At 31.6% G+C, this 21,407-nt stretch overlaps 2 protein-coding genes across 3 annotated transcripts; both read left to right on the top strand.

Annotated features, from left to right (window-relative positions):
- The first annotated feature begins 730 nt into the window (after positions 1-730).
- Positions 731-11,258, top strand: LOC108906821 (neuroglian). 2 transcript variants are annotated; one of them, XM_018710221.1, is made up of 11 exons: positions 731-1,014; positions 2,826-2,919; positions 2,973-3,099; positions 3,159-3,770; positions 3,828-4,018; positions 4,073-4,348; positions 4,405-4,674; positions 4,758-6,759; positions 6,810-6,913; positions 6,988-7,085; positions 9,171-11,258. In XM_018710221.1, the coding sequence occupies exons 2-10, from the start codon at positions 2,826-2,828 to the stop codon at positions 7,080-7,082; spliced, it is 3,771 nt and encodes a 1,256-aa protein (XP_018565737.1). In that variant the 5' UTR covers positions 731-1,014; the 3' UTR covers positions 7,083-7,085; positions 9,171-11,258. The 2 variants fall into 2 exon arrangements, with proteins under 2 accessions (XP_018565737.1, XP_018565739.1); XM_018710223.1 differs by lacking the exon at positions 6,988-7,085.
- A 4,642-nt stretch (positions 11,259-15,900) lies between these two features.
- On the top strand, positions 15,901-18,528 carry LOC108906754 (sodium- and chloride-dependent GABA transporter 1). Its single transcript, XM_018710107.1, has 9 exons — positions 15,901-16,288; positions 16,536-16,637; positions 16,695-16,878; positions 16,934-17,305; positions 17,361-17,485; positions 17,544-17,788; positions 17,843-18,046; positions 18,102-18,269; positions 18,448-18,528. The coding sequence occupies exons 1-9, from the start codon at positions 15,901-15,903 to the stop codon at positions 18,526-18,528; spliced, it is 1,869 nt and encodes a 622-aa protein (XP_018565623.1).
- The last annotated feature ends 2,879 nt before the right edge of the window (positions 18,529-21,407 follow it).

Here is a 21,407-nt window from a genome sequence, read left to right as displayed (position 1 = left end):
ACGAATAACATCCGAGTTTGCGCTTTGATTTTCTACAAAATAATGCACATAAGTTTTTGTACTTACTTATTTTATATAGTCATGATAAAATAAAGAACATAACCATAACATGTATTAGTATAAACACCTAACACATACAGGTTTATCATTTTTCAAATTTTTAAAGAGAAATTGTAAGAAATTAATCTCCGGTACACTCTGTATATATTTAAAACGAATACTGATAGTTTTACACCATTGTTTGCAGGAACTTGTCGTGAAATAATAAAAAATTACTTTCTTCTTGTTTTTAATTACAAATTTCTCTATAATGACCATGATTCCTTCATTTCCTTTCACATTTTTGTTCAATTTCGGTGTGTTCTAAATATAGAATCAGAATCAGAAAAAAGCGCCAAGCTTGGAAGGATCTGTTAGGAGTAGCTGCCACTAGAGGGCCCTACTATTTAATATTTTTACAGTTGAGCCAATCTAACTATTCTAATCTGAATAAAAATATCTTAATTCTAATTTTCATAATTTTAAGCGAACTAAGTAGTAGTAGTATAATGTAAGTTAGTTATTTGAATGAAACGTAGTTTTTTATCTACAGAATATCGTGATCTGGATTGTGGTAACAAATGACGCATCACGACGCGTCAGAATCCAAGAACTTGACGCATCAACAACATGGGAAGTGACGTAACGTATTAGGTGGAAGCCGCTAGATGGCAGTAGAAAACAACTGTAAATCACAACGCCTACGAATAAAAATATTTTATTATGAAAACTTCTGTTATACTAGCCTAATGAACCGATGAAACCAGAAACAATTGGTGATTTTAAAAAAGACATTTGGCTATGAAGTAATTTTTAAATTTTGTTCAAAACGATTTACTTCGTACTAAAATATTCGATATTCGATTAGTGACTAGTGTACCTACGAAACGAAACGACCGCACCTATCTTTGTTGTGTACTGTGAATAAGTGTGGAATCGTTATGAGTAGCCCCTCATATTAGTTCTAAATATTTGGTAAGTTTTTATCTTATCTTTATCACCTGTTATCTTTTATATAAATTATATAGCAAGCGATATCTTGAACCTATTAAAGATTAGAATTTGCCATTCATATAGGAACAAGTATAGGAACCTTATCTACCTACACACATACACACACACTTGATCGTTTCTTTTTTGTTATGAAAAAACCCTTTTACTTAACAAATGCTTAGTAGGTATTCAAATGGAAGATTTCAACCGGAATATTAACATAATAGTTTTAGTTTTGCAATTATACAGTAATATGAGAGTTAACTGTTATGACATTTTGACCAATCCTTTTATTAATTAAGTATAAGTAACTGTATTTCTGAATAGTACCTACTAAGGCTAGTAGAGCCAATTTAAAATATTTTATTTTTGGAATAACTGCTATAAATCATTAGATTCTAGTTAATTCTAATGTTGACATCTATGTAATGAAGTCATATTTATTTAAGTAGAATTATCTTGTCCTTCAATAATACAGAAACTGAAATTCCAAAAAATTATTTTCATTACTGTTAAATTCTATATTATATATATTTCTTATCTTTCAGAATAGAATATGCTATAATAGCAGTTAATATTTCATATGTTCGTGTCATTTTTCTAAATAAAATTAACTACTGTTCTCTAACCAAATTGTTCTTATTTTCTAATAGTTAATGACCTACTTATTGTAGTAAGGATAACTTCTGTATAGCTGTTTGAAAATATGTTTTAAAATAAAATATTTTAGTATAGTCATTAATTTTAATAGATTTCATCATGACCTACAAAAATTTATATTTGTCTTTTCACCTATTTTTTCTTTTGTAAGAAATATGTTGAAAGATAGTAAACGAAATCCAACCGAAAAGTCGTTGAAAATAAATTTTAGACATTTACACAAATATTAAAACCAATTAGTTTATACATACATAGCACTTACATGTCACGTATAAGAGTAAATGGTTTAGTGACTCTGAATAGCACTATAAAATAATCATTCAATTTATGTTCAGGTCCAATAATATTCCATTAAGCATCTTTAGTAAATGTTTTTAAAAGTAAATTGTACATAGTTATGTTTGTTATATAATCTACAAATTCTTTGTTCTTAAACTTCCTTCAGAGTGCATCCAAGTGCATACATTTTTTGAAGATTACATTTATTTCAATTTTGTTCTAATCTTATGTGGTCAAACACTGAATTAGTTAGTCACGACTCCACTGAGTCATCCAATTTGTATATAAATTTATGTATGCAATAAATGAGTTCATACTATCTTAAACTATTTATATTAAATTTAACAAGATAATATTTTCTATGAATGAAATCTTATTTTATTTAACATTTATATTAAATAATATTTGTGTACTAAATAAATAAGTAGTAGTAGCTCAGGTGTTTGTTACAAAAAGTACTGCAAGTATAAAAATCAAAGTATTGATTTTTTTAAGACATGATTTAAGAAGGCTTTGAGTACCTCTCAAATTATAATACAAATATAGTTGAAATGTTTTATTATTTAAAAAAGGGCCTGGCTTAACGTTTTTAAGTACAGATTACCATTTGTAACACTTTATTGATTGTCCTTGATTTTGATGTACATATGTTGCTTTCCTTATAATTGAAAATATGTTAATATGGCCTGTCAAGATCCAAATCTTTAACATATTTGTTTGTTATTTGTAGGTTTCATAATAAATAAGAGGAACTTTTTTGTGTAATCATTTTGTACATACTTTTCCAACGATTTCCTCAATAATATGTACATTCGGTTGTTTTAGTTTTTGTTTGATTAGAAATTTTTTTTCAGATGCGGTCTATTAGACGACATAAAATGAAATATTATTTAGATAAACCGGTTTTGTTATTATTACTATCTATTAGCTCGGCGTTAGCTAGAGAAGGTAATATTACATTTTTATATACGTACACTTTTATTAATTTGAATTTATTTTAGTTCCGTCACCCCCTTATATAGTTAAACAGCCGCCGACAGACGAAGTGCTATTTCAAGTTGAATCGAATGGAGAAACAGATAAACCGTTTTACATAGAGTGTGAAGCTATCGGGGAACCTGCTCCAAAGTAATTCATATAAAATTAAAAATGAAATAACAAAATTGTCTTTGTTTTTGCAATTTTAGATACTATTGGATAAAGAATGGTAAACCGTTTATGTGGCAAACGTATGACGATCGAATTTCTCAACAGACTGGGCGTGGTACACTTTCAATATCTAGGCCTTCAGATGTAGATCTCGGACAGTACCAGTGCTTCGCCGAAAACCAGTATGGCACGGCAACATCGAATTCTGTATTTATGCGTAAAGCAGAACTGAACTCTTTCAAAAGTAGTCAACCAACATCACTATCAGGTCGGGAAGGTGAACCTTTCAATTTAACATGTCAACCACCTGATGGATGGCCCAAACCCATTGTGAGCTGGATATATTTCTACACAAATGATGCTATGAAGACTATCAACAGCTCTCGAATGACTCTAGATCCCGAAGGAAATCTATGGTTTTCTAATCTTACTAAAGAAGACGCAACAAATGATTTTATGTACGCTTGTGCAGCTGCATCCCCTACAAAATTCGAATATAAATATGGAAATAGGGTACTGTTAAACGTTGAGTCTTCTGGAGTTTCGGCTTCCCAAAATAAATATCCTCCCGTTCTTCAGTACGTTACTAGGAAAAATGAGGTTGCATATAGAGGAAAAAGTGCCAAGTTATACTGTATTTTTGGAGGAACGTAAGTAATATTTTAATTTGTGATCGTTTTTATTTTAAAACAAAAATACGCTTTTAGACCACTTCCCCAAACAGTTTGGTCGAAGGATGGCAGGATAGTCCAATCTTCCGATCGAATAACTCAAGGAAATTATGGAAAATCCTTGATAATAAAGATTATCGATTTTGAAGATGAAGGAACATATACATGTGAAGTTAGTAATGGTGTTGGCGAAGCCAAGTCGTATTCAATCAACCTGAAAGTATACGGTATATAATGCAATCATTAATTTAAGCTCGTCTATAGGTTTTGTATATTTTTAGCCGTTCCATATTTTATTAAAGAGCCGGAACGTATAAATGCTGCAGAAGACGAAACTGTGGAATTTGTTTGTGAAGCCGGTGGTGTCCCTGAACCGGAAATCAAATGGATACACAATGGTAAACCAATAGCAGAAGCATTTTCTAATCCTAGGCGTAAGGTATATAAAAATAAAATCATGATAGAAAAACTGGCAAAGAACGATACTGGAAATTACGGTTGCAATGCTACTAACAGTTTGGGTTATGTCTACAAAGATGTTTACGTTAATGTATTGGGTGAGTTAAAGTATCGACTTGGATTTCTCAAATTATAACGGTGGTATATTTTACAGCTTTGCCTCCTGAAATAACGGAAGCACCTAGAGATACTCAGGCAGTAGATAATCAGAACGTAAACATGACTTGTAAAGTATTGGGAGCTCCAAAACCAAATATAAAATGGATGCTTAATGGAAAGGAATTAACTGGCGGACGATATCAAGTTCAGTCAAATGGCGATCTACTCATAAATTCGGTACAATTTGACGATAAAGGCAATTATACATGCTATGCTGAAAATAAATTTGGAAATACTAGCGCCAGTGCCAAATTAGACGTTAAAGGTCAGTAACTCGAATATACGAATTAATTTATTTAAAAATTTCAATGATAAAATTTGTATCTTACAATCGTTTTCTGTCTTTAGCTCATACCTACATCACTGACGGTCCAGAAGACTATGAAGTAGAAGCTAAATCTATTGCTACCTTTAGATGTAACGCAGTTGCTGATGAATCGCTGAATTTGGAAATATTCTGGTTGAAAAATGACCAACTGATTGACTTTGAAGGAGAACCAAGATTTGTAAAATCTACGGATTACTCCTTAACTATAACTAAAACAAATGAACTGGATTCTGGAACATACACTTGCTTGGCTAAAACGGAATTAGACGAAGCATCTGCAAAGGCTCAGCTTACTGTTCAAGATGTACCAAATCCACCAATGATGAAAGGTGTTACATGCCACGAGAAAGATGCAACTATTAATTGGATGCCAATGGGAGATAATCGTGCCCCAATCTTGTATTACATAATACAGTACAATACGAGTTTCAATCCTGAAGAATGGAAGGATGTTTTCAATCATGTACCATCCGTAGATATGACCTACAACGTACCGATGAACCCTTGGGCCAATTATACATTCCGTGTAATTGCCGTCAATAAAATTGGCCCGTCGACCCCTTCTTCTCATTCTGATGTGTGTACGACAAACCCTGAGGTACCCCATAAAAATCCGGATAACGTACAAGGCGAAGGCGACCGCCCTGATAATTTAGTGATATCTTGGACACGTATCCCTCAAATTGAACACAATGGTCCGGGATTCAAGTATCGTGTTTACTGGAGACGAGATATCATTGGAAAAGATTACGATGAACCAGAAGAAATACATGATTATAATCAGGATAAGTTGGTTATCGAAAATCAGCCGTCCTTCCAACAATACAGAATAAAAGTAGTTGCAGCCAATGACCTCGGTGATGCCAATGTTGCTCCTCGGGAAGTGATAGGTTATTCGGGGGAAGACAAACCAGAAAAAGCACCAACTAATTTCACATTAAAAAAGCTGCAAGGCCCTACTACTGCATTGTTAAGTTGGGAGCCTGTTCCCCATGAAACGGTTAGAGGACATTTTAAAGGATACAAGGTAAGGACATGGAGTGACAATTCTCTAGTAGCCAAAGAAATTCAAGTTCAAGGAGGCAATTCCCAGGCTCTTGTTAGCAATTTCGATCCATATACGAAAAATTATGCTCAAGTTTACGTTTTCAATGAAAAATACAATGGTCCACCAAGTGTAACTCTTACTTTCCAAACTCCAGAGGGAATACCGGGAGAAATGCAAGACTTAGAAGCTATTCCACTGGGTTCATCGGCGTTTATGCTTAAGTGGGAAGAACCTGACAAACCAAATGGTATATTAACCGGTTACAATATTTATTACGCTCAGGTGGACAACAGTATGAAAGTTTATCAGCCAGTTCCCCGAAATCCACAAATTAGAGATCCTACTAGAAAAAGGGCTAAACTTGCGGGTCTTCAGCCAGGTACAAAGTACCGCATTTACATTAGCGCTACAACCAGTGTTGGGGAATCTAAAAGATTTTTCATCGAAAGGCAAACTAAACCTCCGGGAAGCTATAAACCTTCGCCGCCACATTTTGACTGGTACCTAATAAAAGATGGACTATCCCCCTCCGTAAAAGTTCACTGGTTACCAAGCGAAGATGGCGTACCAGGGTCCCACTTTTTAGTTAAATATAGAAAACAGGGAGAGACGAACTACTTGGAGACTGAACCCGAGTATAATGAAGACTTTCTAGAAGTTGCTGGGTTGGAAGCTGCAACGAAATACGATTTTATTGTAACATCTGTCGATGATAAATATTACGTTGACAGTGAATCTCAGGAAGTTAGCACTTACGATGTTGATGGACCTATCATTAGACACAAAGAAAACGTGGCAACTGCGGGGTGGTTTATCGGAATGATGCTTGCAATCGCTTTCTTACTTCTGGTTCTTATCATAGTATGCATTTTCAAGAGGAACCGTGGTGGAAAGTATGCCGTACACGAACGGGAACAAGCAAATGGTAGACATGACTATCCTGACGAAGGGGGTTTCCACGAGTATTCTCAACCGTAAGTTTCATGATCATTTTTCTTTGAAAAATTCTTATTTTTTCATTTAGGCTGGACAATAAATCGCATGGCAGAGCTTCCATGAGCAGTGAACCAAAGATTGGCCCAGAAAGCGACACCGATTCTATGGCGGAGTACGGCGATGGCGATACTGGTGAGTATAAAAAAATTTTTTTTGGGGGAGGGGGGCTTTTTTATTTTTTTTATTTTTTAATTTTATGTTCATAGAGGGTATGAATGAAGATGGTTCTTTTATCGGACAGTATGGTCGAAAACGGGGTCAGGGTGAAACCACATCTCAAGGATTTGCGACATTGGTTTAATACGTAAGATTTTATTTGTTTCCATGGACTAACAACACCTATTAGCTAATTTAAATTGCCATACTAACGTAATTTATAGTGCTCGGTCTAACCGAAAAAATAGTAATTAACTTTTGAAAACAATTTTTAATATAATTTGTTTGTAACTTGTCTGGGAGTGGGCTTATTTTCTCCAACTGCATAGAAAATTAATATGTTCTTTTTTAAAAATATTTAATTTTTTTAAATATTTTTGGTGAACGTATTAGTTAATTTAAACGGGTCACTTATTTCTTGTTTTCACTTCACTAAGCGGAATATCACTAAACATTTGTTGGCACACTGATGGGGTACCATAACCTGGCGATTTCTGCATTGATTTTTTAGGTAGGAATAAAAGCAATGATTCTGCATCCTCCGCCAGAGGTTGGTACAGTCTATTTGATAACACAGGCCGACAATATTTTAACTCAACAACACAAATATACTTCCCTAAATGATTTTGATATGTTGAATTCGAATCCGAGATACAAATTTCTCAATTGGCTTTGGTTTTTGAGATATCCTAACCTAAAAATGCCAAAATCGCAATTTTTTTGACATATTTGAGGTTATGTTACATGGAAAGGTAATTTGTAATTTTTTTTTGTGAAACCCTTACTGGGGGTCTTCAAGTACTATGCTTACTCTCTAAAACGTACTTGGATTTATCCCGATATCATTTTTCAACTTTTAGAAATCGTATGTTGAAATTTAGTAGTTCGATGTATTTCTTCATGTAATCGCGATTTTGGCACTTTTAGGTTAGGGAATCTCGAAAACCAGAGCCAACTGAGGAATTTGGATATCGGATTGGCTTTCGGTTCACCAAAATCTTTCGGAAAAGTATATTCTGGTTTTTGGGTTGAGGGTCGGCCAAAGAGTGACTGCAAAAATCGCCCGTATTTTCACAATTCGCAGCGAAATAAAGAAAATAGATAAAAATATGTTTTTGGTCTCAAATTACTCGTCGTAATAAATTAAGATGAGCATAGCTTTGTTTTTGAAAATTTTCAAAAATCACCCCTAAGGGGTTGAAAAGCCGCCCAAAATGAAGAATTGAATATTACCAATAAATATAAAAACAGCATGTGAATTTTTCTGTTGAATGATTCTTGATACAAAGAAAGATTTATTCTCATGACTGAAATAAGCATGTTGAATTAGAAAATCCACCCTTAAGCGCGCTCAGGGGGTAGAATCATCCCTAAAAATAGAGAATATCAGAAATAATTGTAAAAATTCCAAAAAAATATATTAAGATAATTCACATGCTAATAGTTTTTATATCAATTGGTAATATTCAAATTGTTCATTTTTGGCATTTTTTCTATCCCTAAGTAGGGGTGATTTTTAAAATTTTCAAAATACTAAAAGCTATGCTCAATTCAGTTTTTTACAAGTAATTTGCGACCAAAAACAAATTTTTATGTATTTTTTTTTAATTCTCTGCGAATTGTGAAAAAACGGGCGAAAATCACATGTTTTTTGCGGTCACATTTGTCAGCCTGTGTAATTGAAGAAAATTTGGCACAAATTAGACAATTTTATGTTTGCAAAACACACTTGCCGAAATAATTTGTGTATAAAAAATACTAATTAGTCATATTCTTTGAGGGTTTTGTTAACTAGAAATTTAATTAACATTTTATGGGCTGAAAGTATATAAAATAACTTTTGTAACGTATAAGGCGGTAATTACTAGTAACTGGAAATTCAAATCATATTTTCTTATTTATTCATTCATCATATTAATTTATATATATATCATAATTTCCAATTTGGAATTAGATATTTTATTATAACAGTTTCTGTTGGCAACACAGAAGCTGACGCGCGTGACTAAAATATAAAAATTACCTACCTTACAAGGCATATTTAATTTCTTTTTAGGAGTTAAACGAAGTCGAAAAATATCTTTAGTTAAAATGTTGGAAAACGCCCCATATTTTTTTAATTAACTACTTAACTGAGGAGGTTGGTTGAGGAAAAGGTTGCATATTGAAATATTATTAGACTGGTAGTAGTTCTTCATGGAGCGGATATTTTAGTATAAATATTTCTTATTAGGTCGCTTTACGGAGGATGGATCTTTCATCGGGCAATATGTACCTAGTAACATGAAGCAACTGGGCAACTCGGGAGCTACCCAAGGAGCAAACAATAATGCAATGGCTACCTATGTTTAGATAATTCATGTGAAATAGCTTTCAATGTTGTGTATATCTCTGATAAACTTTATTTCAAGAATACTAATTCCAAAATAATTGTTATTAACATATTTGCCATTTAAAGATGTGTTCTTTTTGTTTGCTTAAAAGTGATCTTGTAGTTAAATTCGTCCATATCAGTTTTAAGTAAGTTCTGTTGTTCATAATCGAAATGAATTTGAAGGTATATAATAGATGGTAATATATTTTGTTGTTTATTTCTTTTAAAAGTACAGTTAGGAAACTGTATCTTTAAAATGAAACTGTGTTTGTTAAGTGCTAACGGGACTTTATTGTTTATGTATATTATTACGATAAGTTTATCAAATAGATTATGCTTATTTCAGTGACTAATGAGAGTTTGACTTTCCGTAAGCCACTGAAACTTTGTACTCAAATATGCATATTATTATCTTAAGATATTCGTAAAGCATAATCTAAATGCTTTTAAAATATTTAGGTGAAACTCGACCTCAAAGTGAATATAGGTTTAGGCATTCAAAGATATTTGTAACTAATTCATTTTAGGGCATTAAAGAATAAACCGTTTTACCAACTTATTGAGTTAGATAGACATCAGAAATATAAAAAAATGCAGCAAAATGAATTTGTTATTGGAAGTTTGATTGATATTTTTATATATTTTTATTATTGACACTGCCTTATTTATCGGTAAATATTTCGTAATTAGGGGTATTATTTTTATTGATGTTGCTACCACTTTAGGCACGGTACTATTAAATAAATAATCAAAATTTAATATATAAGATTCTTCTGTAGACGACGTGCAGACCAAAAAATTTAGTTTTACATAAACTTATACAGGGTGCCTCAGTTTCTAATTAACAAATATTAACAGAATCAAAGCTGCTACACCTTCACTTAAACAAATGTTTATGTTTTTAAATTTTATGACAAATTACTGATTTATATTGAAGAACAAGATTTATTACTTGTTTATAACATATTAAGAGATTTTAAAATTTATTATGCTATTTGTTAAATGTTTAATACCGAAACTATTAATTTAAACTGAATTGTAGGTAACAACAACTTTAAAATCGTATGTAAATAATAATTTAGCAGTACCAACATATTTTCATTTCTGTGTGGTACGTGAAAATTATGTACCCAGGTAGAAACACTATTTGAGACTGAAAAGTAAAATCTATTTAATGGAAAGGGCCCATTAACTTCTGAATTATTATTTTGTTTAATGAAATCAAGACATGTAACAGAGTCAAAAAAGAAGTTGTGAATTTTTACCTGGATGTGGAAATCTCTATACACCAATAGTGAGGTGGTTGTTCCACACTTTTTCTGGCTCGGTCAATTGAAATTAAGATAATTTGCTGCTTAAAATTATGGCGGTGCTAATATTACTATTAATTTGTTGCGTGTTTCTAGTTATGTTTCACGTAACATGTTGGATGAATTTTTTGATTTTAGAGTTAAGAACTAATTCCAGCTTATACTTTTTATATATTAGGTAGACTGGCTTTCGTAAGTGTAAAGTATATATTTTGTAAGCACCATGTATTATTTTTATATATACCTACCTAGGTGTACGTATTGATTGATTGGCAGGATTTTTGCTTTGCACTGTTGTATATTAGGTAAGATTTTTCAATATATTTATATTTATTAAATATAACTGCTTTGCTAGTTATTCACAAAAATAATTAGATTATTTTTTTATTGTACAAATAAAGTAAGTCTAAAATCTATGAGCAGCTTAATATGTATCATAACAATTTTGTATTTAGTTCGTTAACATATAATTTGGTAAAAAAGTTTTTCTTAAATAATTATCCTTAGTTTCAAACATGGCATCCTATATTTTGAGTAACTTCTTTTTTACCATATTGTAGATGACTTTAGTTGTAGATTTTTTTATACAGAAAATGGTTTACATAATATATTGTCATAATTTTTGCACAATAAAAATATTATTATATTTCAGTTTTTTTTATTTGTTATATAAAAACAGATCTAGTTTTCTGCGAGGCAAAATTGTAAAAAATTTCAATTAGAACAACTATAAATGCTTATGGATTGGCTTTAAAAGTGAAATTTGTTTTTATGCAACCAACTATACACTTAACTGCAGCACTGGTTGCTTGTACTCTGGCATTTGAGAAAATAAGACGTATTAGCGCGCATGCTGTCAATTTCCCACTTCTAGCACCCGCAGCTCTATGCCAGCGGTTTTTCAGCTTTTGGTTACCTCCATTCAATATTTTTTTGTTGCTGTGGACCCCCAGCTACTTACAATTAGATATGTCCCAATTTAAATGGGACTGAAATATTTATTCTAAATTGCACAACAAACCACCAAACGTCTTTTTGAAAAATACTCAATAATATTTATAAGAAAAACATTTTTTAATATTTATAAAAAAACTATTTTGAACGATACAAGGTGTCCTGGAAATTAATTAAAATTTTAACCAGGCATTTAATCATCAAAAGCTAAAACATTTTGTGAAAAAGTTTTTAAGACAGTATAATTTAAATAAATTTAAAAATTTTGCGACCCGCCACTGGAGCATATACGGCGAAATGCTCATTTCAGTTAATAACAAACAAAAAGAAGCATAAAGGTTTGTATTTAGTATTTAAGCTAGCAAAATTTAAGATATTGTATCATTCCCTAAAATACTGGGCATACGTTACTCAAGTATTTCTCAATTCATAGGCAGCTCGTCAGTGCAGTTTTAATAGGTACGGACAAAAAATGAGCTTTCGGGAAAATTATTATACAAAAATTGTCAATTTTAGCACATATTTCTGAAACACCCTGTATAAAGGGCAAGCTCGATGACCCGGAAGTGGAGACTTTGGACTACAAATTCACTAACAACGTACATATATAACAAACTCATAGTATAAAAGGTCTATAGGTATAACATTAAATATTTTAATCAAATTGTATCGAAACAAAGAGAAATAAGATACTATAAATCTTAACCGTAGTCTCAACAGTTATAAGCTATCGAAAATTTTAAAAGGATAATTGTGCTTGCAACTTAGTTACTATGCTTTGTGAAGTGCCCATCTCTAGATATTTGTATATAAATTAATGACAAATATTAATACCTACGTAATAATATTAGGGAGAATGTTATTAAATAAATATATTCCTGTAATTTCACATTTATTAAATATATTCATAAATAGTACAAAAGTAAAATTATATAATAACAAATAATTAAATCATTATCACCATTTTCAGTACCTATTTTCTTTTTCTATGAATTTTAATTACTTTTCCAATTTCCTTAGCTTCACAGTAATTTCTTGGGTAAAGAGAGGTTTCCGAGGATGCTAAATAGAATATCAGAAAAAGACTGCAGATAATTATTTCGCATCAAAACGTTTCATTTCCATATAACCGAGATATAAATGCAATGTGTATGTGCAGTATGTAAAATCATAATGAAGTTGGTGAATATTTGAAACAAATACATACATAGAATAACCATTCTAGAAAGGTTAATAAAAATTACAAAGCTATTAAATTTAATATCAAATATAAAATTAATAAAATTGGTGCTTCCATGGGTTTTTTTTTTCAATGCGGATTTCATTTCAATTGTTCGCAAAATAGATCGAAAGTGGGTAGGAAAAACTACCGGAAAGGGAACTGATGTGGTAATTGCTATTCGTTGGCGTGGAGTAGCTAAACATATTGGGTGTGCAATAAAAATAAAATTTGGCTAATGCTTTGCATAACGGCAATTTCTACCAAATGCCGTATGCCATTATTATAAGTAAATATGTTTTTTACCATTAAAAAAATCTTAATTGACATCAATTTATTTGAATTTAATTTAATAGACTGGATATAAAATCGCCTATGAAAGGAATCCGATTATTTTTAGATAATCAAAAATATATAAAACTGTATCTAATATTTAGTTAAAATTCGACATCATTGGAAATATGCTTACAAATCCAATCATTAGAAATTATTTAATGACATTGCATAAAATTAATATAAGTCGATAATATAAGCTTTGGTCTACATAAAATTTACACCAATATAAAATCATGAATTATATATCTTAGGACTAAAGTGTATTAAGTGTAGTGTACCTACATCAGATCTGATTATGTTAGTATATTAAAACTGTTTTCATAATTAAACATTATACATTTGATTTATGCAAATGCCTACCTATACAATTTACATTTTTTGGTTGCATTAGGAATTAAAATAATTAAATATTAATAAGAAACTGAGGTAAAAAAATATATGCTACATTTGAAGGATGTTGATGATGTATTTATTTAAGAATTTGTAAGAGAGTCTGATAATAATGATAAGATGTAATTTTTTCATGTGCATGATGCATATTAAAGAATTAAATCTTAAAAAGGTACAATTAATTTTTCGTTACTAGTAATTGCAAACAAATTTATTTAACTGGCTCGAATAAATTTAAAGATTGAAAACCGAGCCTCAAAGTAATAAATGGAATGAAAAGGCAGAGAAAAGGAAATCGTTCCGCGAATAAATTTATATGTCAGACTTATATGATGATTTATTAATTTTGAACTAGCATAATTTTTGACCATTTAGTGACTAGTCTACCATTCCCCTAATGTATTCACATATTATTTTATTATGTGATAGGCAACGGGTAGAGAAGCCAGCAAGTAGTTGATTGAAGAACAGTTTGATACAGAGCTCGACTTGGACAATTTCGTGGGTGTTAGTGTGTTAGTAAGCCGCTCCTAAAAACTTTTTTGGTTTTTCACAATTTAAATAAGTGACATCGTGTGGTGTTAAAGACAGCTGTGCTGTGTTGTGGCGAGCAGTAACTTTTTATTGGTAAATATTTATTTTCACGAAAATTGCAATCGACGTTAATATTCACAAAATACATATTTAAATACAAGATATTTTGATGTTGAAATAAAAAAGTCCTTGTTGATTGATGTATTTTGAAAATTTTGTACAGCATACTTTAAGTTTTAACCAGTACTTACTAAGTAATTTTTATATATGTATGAAACAAAAATATATTAATAAAGAAACGAAAAAAACTATACTTATATATTAGTAAAATATGCAGAGAAATATTGATTTTCAACTCTTGACAACTGAGGATTATTTTTCAAAAGTAGATTTTGGTAGTTGACATATCAAATTTAAAACCGAATTTCAACGTTAAATAAATTCAAATTTCATGTGTCAAAAAATCAAATTAGGTTACACAAAAATTCCAGGACGTACCACTTAAACAAAAATTGTTGCTACTTCCGTTAAAGCCGGAAATACACATCATACGTCCGTCCACAAGGTTTGTCAGTAAAGAGGGAGATAGTAACACTCGGTATAGTAAAAATTGAATCCAGTTTCCTTATTTTTATAAAGACTGATTTTAACCTTAATGAAAAATTTGAAAAATACTTTTTCCGATCTTTTGAAATTTATCTATACTTTGGACAAATAATTAAAAAATATATTGTATATATTTATATAAATACAAATTTCAAATTTTATAAAAATATTATTTTTAAATTAGAAATGCAACAGTTTGATGGATTATTTAAATGTTTATTTCCATTTCCACAGCTGCTTCAAATGTAGTATGTATGTTGAAAAATTTCTGATACAGTGAAGTCGTTTCATGTGAAAGAAAACGCTATTTTGTCAATAGAATATTCAGGTAAGTTTTCAGTAGATCCTATGAAACGAATATGGATGCAAAAAGGCTAAAGTTAGCATTAACAAGTACCGGTGTGAATGGAAATAATAATGTCCCCCTTTTTTGCTGCCCCACGATGTATCGCATTTATTTCAATTTCACCATCAGGAGTTATATCATCAGCATCACTCTCGCACAGCTAGTCTATATTACAGTCAACTATTAACGGAAATATCAATTTATTCGGTATTTATGCCTTAATTAATTTATAAGGGGTTAAACATAAAAGTAAATATTTTTGCTTTAATGATGGCCCATCCGTATACAAACGATTATTTTGGTATTTCGTCCTTACATCTCCTTGAGCCTAACAGGAAAATTGCTTATCTTATACAGCTGCTCTCATTTCCAAATGACGTTGGAGTAAGATTTGACTCATCATTTAATATTTAAATTTGTTTATCAATGGATTAACGTTCAAGTACACATGAATTCAAATATCAATGAAATATTTTTCACCAAAGCCAGAAACTTCTTAACGGTATTTAATCGCATTGAACTGACAAGTATATTGACGTTTTCATCACGTTTAACACATTGCAAGTTAAAAGAGATAATTCTTTAAGCTGGTAAAGATAAGGAGTACGCCTTTACAATGATCTATACTTATAGGTAGCAATACAATGTTTAATATTTTCCATGAAGGTTTTTGAAGTACCTAGGTAAGTTTAAAATCGGTGATATAGCAGAAATACGCTTTTAAAGGCACTAAGCATTTGAAATTTTTTGGTTTTTAAGGCGCAGAATTGCAAACTGAAAGGTGATTGCATTTTTCTTTCGTTCTGTTTTTTAACGACCTTTCCATTTTGTAGGTGGTACTTGATGTCATGATCAGTCGTTAGCAGTAATATAAAATTAAGAACAAATATGAAAATGACAGACAGGAGCGAAGAAGCGCAGGATTTCGTGGACGACACACTTAAGCTAAACCGTCACGAAGAAATCGAACTACCGACTTTAACGAACGTACCGAACTTAGTGAATCAAATACAATTCTCCAAAAATGTACATATACCAGAGAGAGGGACTTGGGGTAGTAAATTAGATTTCATTTTATCCGTGGTAGGACTGGCTATAGGTTTAGGAAATGTATGGAGATTCCCATACTTATGCTATAAAAACGGTGGTGGTGCTTTTCTCGTACCGTATTTTATCACCTTGATCCTCGCTGGCATACCGATGTTTTTCATGGAACTTGCACTCGGCCAAATGATGACCATCGGAGGGCTTGGAGTATTTAAAATCGCACCCATTTTCAAAGGTAAGCATCCTCTCCCTACCCGACACGCGAAACTTTGGCAAATACTAATTCAGGGATGTTCTGCTATTAAAAAGATACCTGAAAAACCTGTAACTGGAAAGTAAATTAAATTTAAAGGTTTATTGTGAAAAATGTAATAGTATCATCAGAGATATATACTGGCCTGATGAAATAAAAGAATTATAACCCGCTGTATATCATTAAACGATACGAAACAAAAAGTTATTAGAACTGTATGCATTTTTAGGTATTGGATACGCAGCCGCTGTGATGTCGTGTTGGATGAATATCTACTACATTGTTATCTTGGCATGGGCTATATTTTACTTCTTCATGTCGCTAAGAGCAGGTAATTGTTGCACCGTCAGTGATCTTTCGCCTTTAACACTAATAACGTTGATTTCAGATGTGCCATGGAGAACCTGCAACAACTACTGGAACACGATTTACTGCGTAAACCCTTACGATCGCAGCGCGTTAAATTGTTGGAATAAATTGAACCCGAATAACACTCTCACCAAAATGTGTCAAATCAATCAGTTCAACGTGTCCGTGAATGAATTAACGGATCCCGTTAAGGAGTTTTGGGAGTAAGTTTACTGAAACAAACCGGTACGCAGAAAGAAACATTTACATGTATTTCAGACGCAGGGCGTTGCAGATTTCCGAGGGTATCGAACACGTAGGCTCGATTCGATGGGAACTGGCTGGTACTTTATTACTGGTTTGGATAATCTGCTACTTCTGCATTTGGAAAGGGGTTAAATGGACTGGGAAGGTGGTGTATTTCACGGCGCTTTTCCCATACGTGCTCCTTACCATCCTTCTCATCCGCGGTATAACTCTGCCTGGTGCTATGGAAGGTATAAAGTTTTACGTCATGCCTAACATGTCAAAACTGACGCAGTCGCAAGTGTGGATCGACGCAGTGACCCAAATCTTCTTCTCGTACGGATTGGGATTAGGAACTCTAGTCGCTTTGGGGAGCTACAACAAATTCACCAACAACGTTTATAAGTAAAAGAGATGGTAACTTCTTCTTACTTGTATAACAATTACGTGTTATTTCTAGGGATGCGTTGATTGTCTGCTCGATCAACTCTAGCACTAGCATGTTTGCAGGTTTTGTTATATTTTCTGTCGTTGGTTTCATGGCTCACGAACAGCAACGACCCGTAGCAGAAGTCGCTGCTTCAGGTAAAAGAGAGTAACAATAGTTTAATTTTAAATAAAACTGCATATCGTATATTTGTAGGACCTGGTCTAGCGTTTTTAGCTTATCCTTCAGCAGTGCTGCAGTTGCCTGGATCGCCGCTTTGGGCCTGCCTGTTCTTCTTCATGATCCTTCTAATCGGTCTCGACTCACAATTCTGCACCATGGAAGGATTCGTCACGGCCATCATCGACGAATGGCCGTCACTTCTAAGACGTAGGAAAGAACTGTTTATTGCTGTCGTTTGCGCTCTTTCTTACCTTGTCGGATTGTCTTGTATCTCACAGGTAATGTCTGGTAGTGTCGAGTTAAAATAATGAGAGTTACTTTGTTTTTTCCAGGGAGGAATGTACGTGTTCCAAATTTTAGACTCTTACGCTGTCAGTGGCTTCTGCCTGCTCTTCTTGATATTCTTCGAATGCATTGCGATTTCCTGGGCGTTTGGAGTTAATAGATTTTATGATGGTATTAAGGAGATGATCGGGTACTACCCGATTAGTTGGTGGAAGTTTTGTTGGACCGTTACTACGCCTTTTATATGCGTTGTACGTGCAATGTTGAAATTTTTCTATTAAACAAATATAAACAATTCGTTTACAGAGCGTGTTCATCTTTAATTTGGTACAATGGGCGCCTGTAAAGTATTTAAATTATGAATTCCCATTATGGGCACACCTATTCGGTTGGGTCACCGCACTAACCTCGATGCTTTGTATTCCAGGATACATGATCTATATTTGGTATGTCACACCGGGTGATAGGAAAACGGTAAGCGCAAAAAAATACAGACCGTCTAGATTTCAAATCGGACTATGCTTTTCCGAAGATTTTTGTTTTCCAGATATCGTCAAAGTACGAAAAATACACAACCTCGAAACGTTCGGGAAAGCATAGTCTGGTTTCTGGTTTATGTCGGTCACATTTTGTCAAGGAATATATTTTTTAGAAAATGCGACTTCTTGTTAGAATAGACGATGACGTGAGGGCCATCAGAGTAAAAATGCACCCGCACTCAGCAGGTTCTTGAATGTTTTTCGACGTATCGTTTAGTGAAAGATCATACAGGAGGAGGAGATCTTAGTGTTCATTTGCTTTTTAATTTAGTAACTAAGCATGAGGTTAAGACTAACAGATACAATCTAATTCTAGTGTATTTTATAAAAAATATTACAGAGGGCACCAAATAGGGTATATTTTATGTTAGTTTTAATGATTTTTTACGTACATATGAAGTAAATGTCAGTTTTAATCAATATTTATATAAATTTAAATAAAATATTTTCAGTATCCCGAGATATTCAAGCAATACTTAAAATTGTAATATTAATACATTTTAGTCTTAACATTATTTAAATTTAAAATGTAAATAACGCGTAAGTTAGTTTTTTTTTTTGTATAACGTAGACAAGTATCCATGTATATACCATATTCATCATTATTACCAAAGCCTAACACTTTTTAAAAGTCATTAACACCTGAAAGAATATAAAAATATATTTGGCGATATTAAACTTTAAGAAATATATTATTTGTTGATATAATCTTACTAAATCGTAGTACTTACTACTGTTAACATGCTTATATCAACAATATTTACACCACTTTCGATTCTTTATTTTAAAAACACCGGCGAAAGTTCAATAATGCCGTTATACTAATTACAAGTTTTTTTATATAATTATTTTTTGTAATATTAACCAAAACCTAGGTAGATGACACTTCAGAAAAATTATCACTAAATGGCCGAAGATGCCTACCTATGTACATCTTAATTTTTTTGAAGCGTACATTTCATGTTATTTATTTCATTATTTACTTTATTTAAAATTTTTAGTTTCAACTAATATATTATTATAATCAGTAACATATAGTATTTATTATTCTTAAAAGTTACTAGAATTGCTTTACTATTAGCGACAAAATTAATATTTATTTTACTGTAAAAGTTATGTAGGTATGACTAGTAAAAGTAAAATTATAATTATGCTTTTTGCTTTATTAAAATTATTATTTTGAAAGCGTACATCATATTCTTGATTGTACTTGATGGAAGTAATATTGGAAATGTAGAAGAAAACATTGTAAAGGACTCTATTTAGTTGTAAAAAAAGTATTAGTATATAAATACGTTTCCCAATTGCGATATGTTTATGACATTTTCTATACCTTTTTTTGTATAATGGGTTACTGTTATGATAACGTTTTTAATATAACCACATTTTTTACAAAGCACCTATCTCGTTTCTATTTAATAATAGTGTCTTCTACTGACGATTTTATTTTATGATTTTAATTTATTTCGAAAACTAACATTTGTATCTGGTGTTCCATTGAATACTATCCTAAAATTTTAGGTTAGGTCTCATTTTTGTGCTTCTTGTTGTTTATTATTTAAAAAATGTATTATGTATCTTAAAAAACTAAGAGGCTTTTGAGAAAACTGTGTTTATTGTCGGTATAATTTTCAAAACAAGAAAGACGTAAGGATTACTCCAACATATTAAAAATCTTGGCAGAAATTACAGTCATTATCGACAGCGGCTAACATAATAATAGTTTGAGACAAAATTAACACCACTCTCCACCTGAGAGAAGTGCTCTCACAGAAGCACCGATTCTACTTTGATTTTAATAACATATTATTCTTTTCACTTCGAAACATATATATATTTTTTTCATATTAAGAGAACGTATTGGTTAAACGAATAATCTACTTAAAATCAAACGAAGAGCTACTGTAACATGGCAAAGCGTAAAAATACGTTGCTAATTATAAGTACCCATAAACTAATAATAATTGAGTTTATGAGCTTTTTAGATAGCACTTTATTGAATTACAAAGTCCTTTTATGTTTAGCCGTTCCCATCTACATATAACGCTTAAATTGTATTATAAAATTATGTATCACTTTAAAGGGTGTTGATAAAGCTACTTTTAACACAGTAGGTAACTTTGTTACAAGATTCTATTTTTGAAATTTGCACTTTATTTCTCGAAACTTGAAAGGCTTCAGCGTGACAAAGCAACGCATGTTTTTAGAGAAAAAGCGTTTTTATATCACACCCAGCTTGATAGCCTATTATTTCTGTAGTCATTAATTTCAAGCGAAAGCGTGTAATTAATTTAACAATATTTTCAAAGCCTTTTCTAAATTTTAAGGGTTACTTGTTTTTAAAACCTTTTTATCAACTGTTCATGTAATTATCGAATACGAAACTTTAGTGAAATTATTAAAACATACAAACTTAAACAAATGTATTGAGTCCTATATAACATCATTTATTCGGAGTCGTTAGATATTCCCGAGTGTAAAATGTCAAACATTTTTATTAAATAGTGCGTTACTCCATGTTGCAACGTTCAAATGCGCCGACATTCACTGCACCGAAAGAGAGGTAAAAAATTAAGAATCCGCCTATATCGACTTGGACTGCACAGCACCAAAGAAAATATTTTTTCTAGAATTTACTCGAAAAACCGTAGCAGTTTAAATACAGGGCGGATCATAATTGAGAGTAAAAAAATTTACCCGAAACTTCTCGCAAAAACAAAATACTAATTGGTTCCAAATTACAACCTATTATGTTACTATTTTTTTTATGAACTTTATAACTTTGGAACAAAGGTTTCTTTGTGCAATTTGTTTCGGTTAAATGTTTTCACCTAATTAAGACTCGCCCTGTATATAGAAAGCTTGGTAAAAAATCTATAAAATTTTGAAATTTTATTTCTTGCCCAACTTTTTTTTAATAAAACAAAATTTTTTTCTTGAACTTGGGAATAGTTGCTAATATCATTTTAAACTGGAACAAATACATATATGTGATAGAATAGAATGAAATAGAATAGAGAAATTTTTTATTTTCTGCAAAAATCCTAAAATCTTGATAAAAATATTAATTTAA

This window comes from Anoplophora glabripennis, unplaced genomic scaffold (assembly GCF_000390285.2).
Source record: "Anoplophora glabripennis isolate ALB-LARVAE unplaced genomic scaffold, Agla_2.0 scaffold5, whole genome shotgun sequence".
NCBI classification, from domain to species: Eukaryota; Metazoa; Arthropoda; class Insecta; order Coleoptera; family Cerambycidae; genus Anoplophora; species Anoplophora glabripennis.
This window is presented reverse-complemented; position numbering and strand designations above follow the sequence as displayed.

Bases quoted from the DNA above. Each gene is read 5' to 3' on its own strand.
- LOC108906821 (XM_018710223.1), top strand. From the start codon at position 2,826: ATGCGGTCTATTAGACGACATAAAATGAAATATTATTTAGATAAACCG. The intron at 3,100-3,158 runs GTAATTCATATA...TTGCAATTTTAG, and splicing joins ATCGGGGAACCTGCTCCAAA to ATACTATTGGATAAAGAATG. The intron at 6,914-9,170 runs GTGAGTATAAAA...ATTTCTTATTAG, and splicing joins GTACGGCGATGGCGATACTG to GTCGCTTTACGGAGGATGGA.
- LOC108906754 (XM_018710107.1), top strand. From the start codon at position 15,901: ATGACAGACAGGAGCGAAGAAGCGCAGGATTTCGTGGACGACACACTT. The intron at 16,638-16,694 runs GTAATTGTTGCA...CGTTGATTTCAG, and splicing joins CTTCATGTCGCTAAGAGCAG to ATGTGCCATGGAGAACCTGC. The intron at 17,789-17,842 runs GTAATGTCTGGT...TGTTTTTTCCAG, and splicing joins GATTGTCTTGTATCTCACAG to GGAGGAATGTACGTGTTCCA.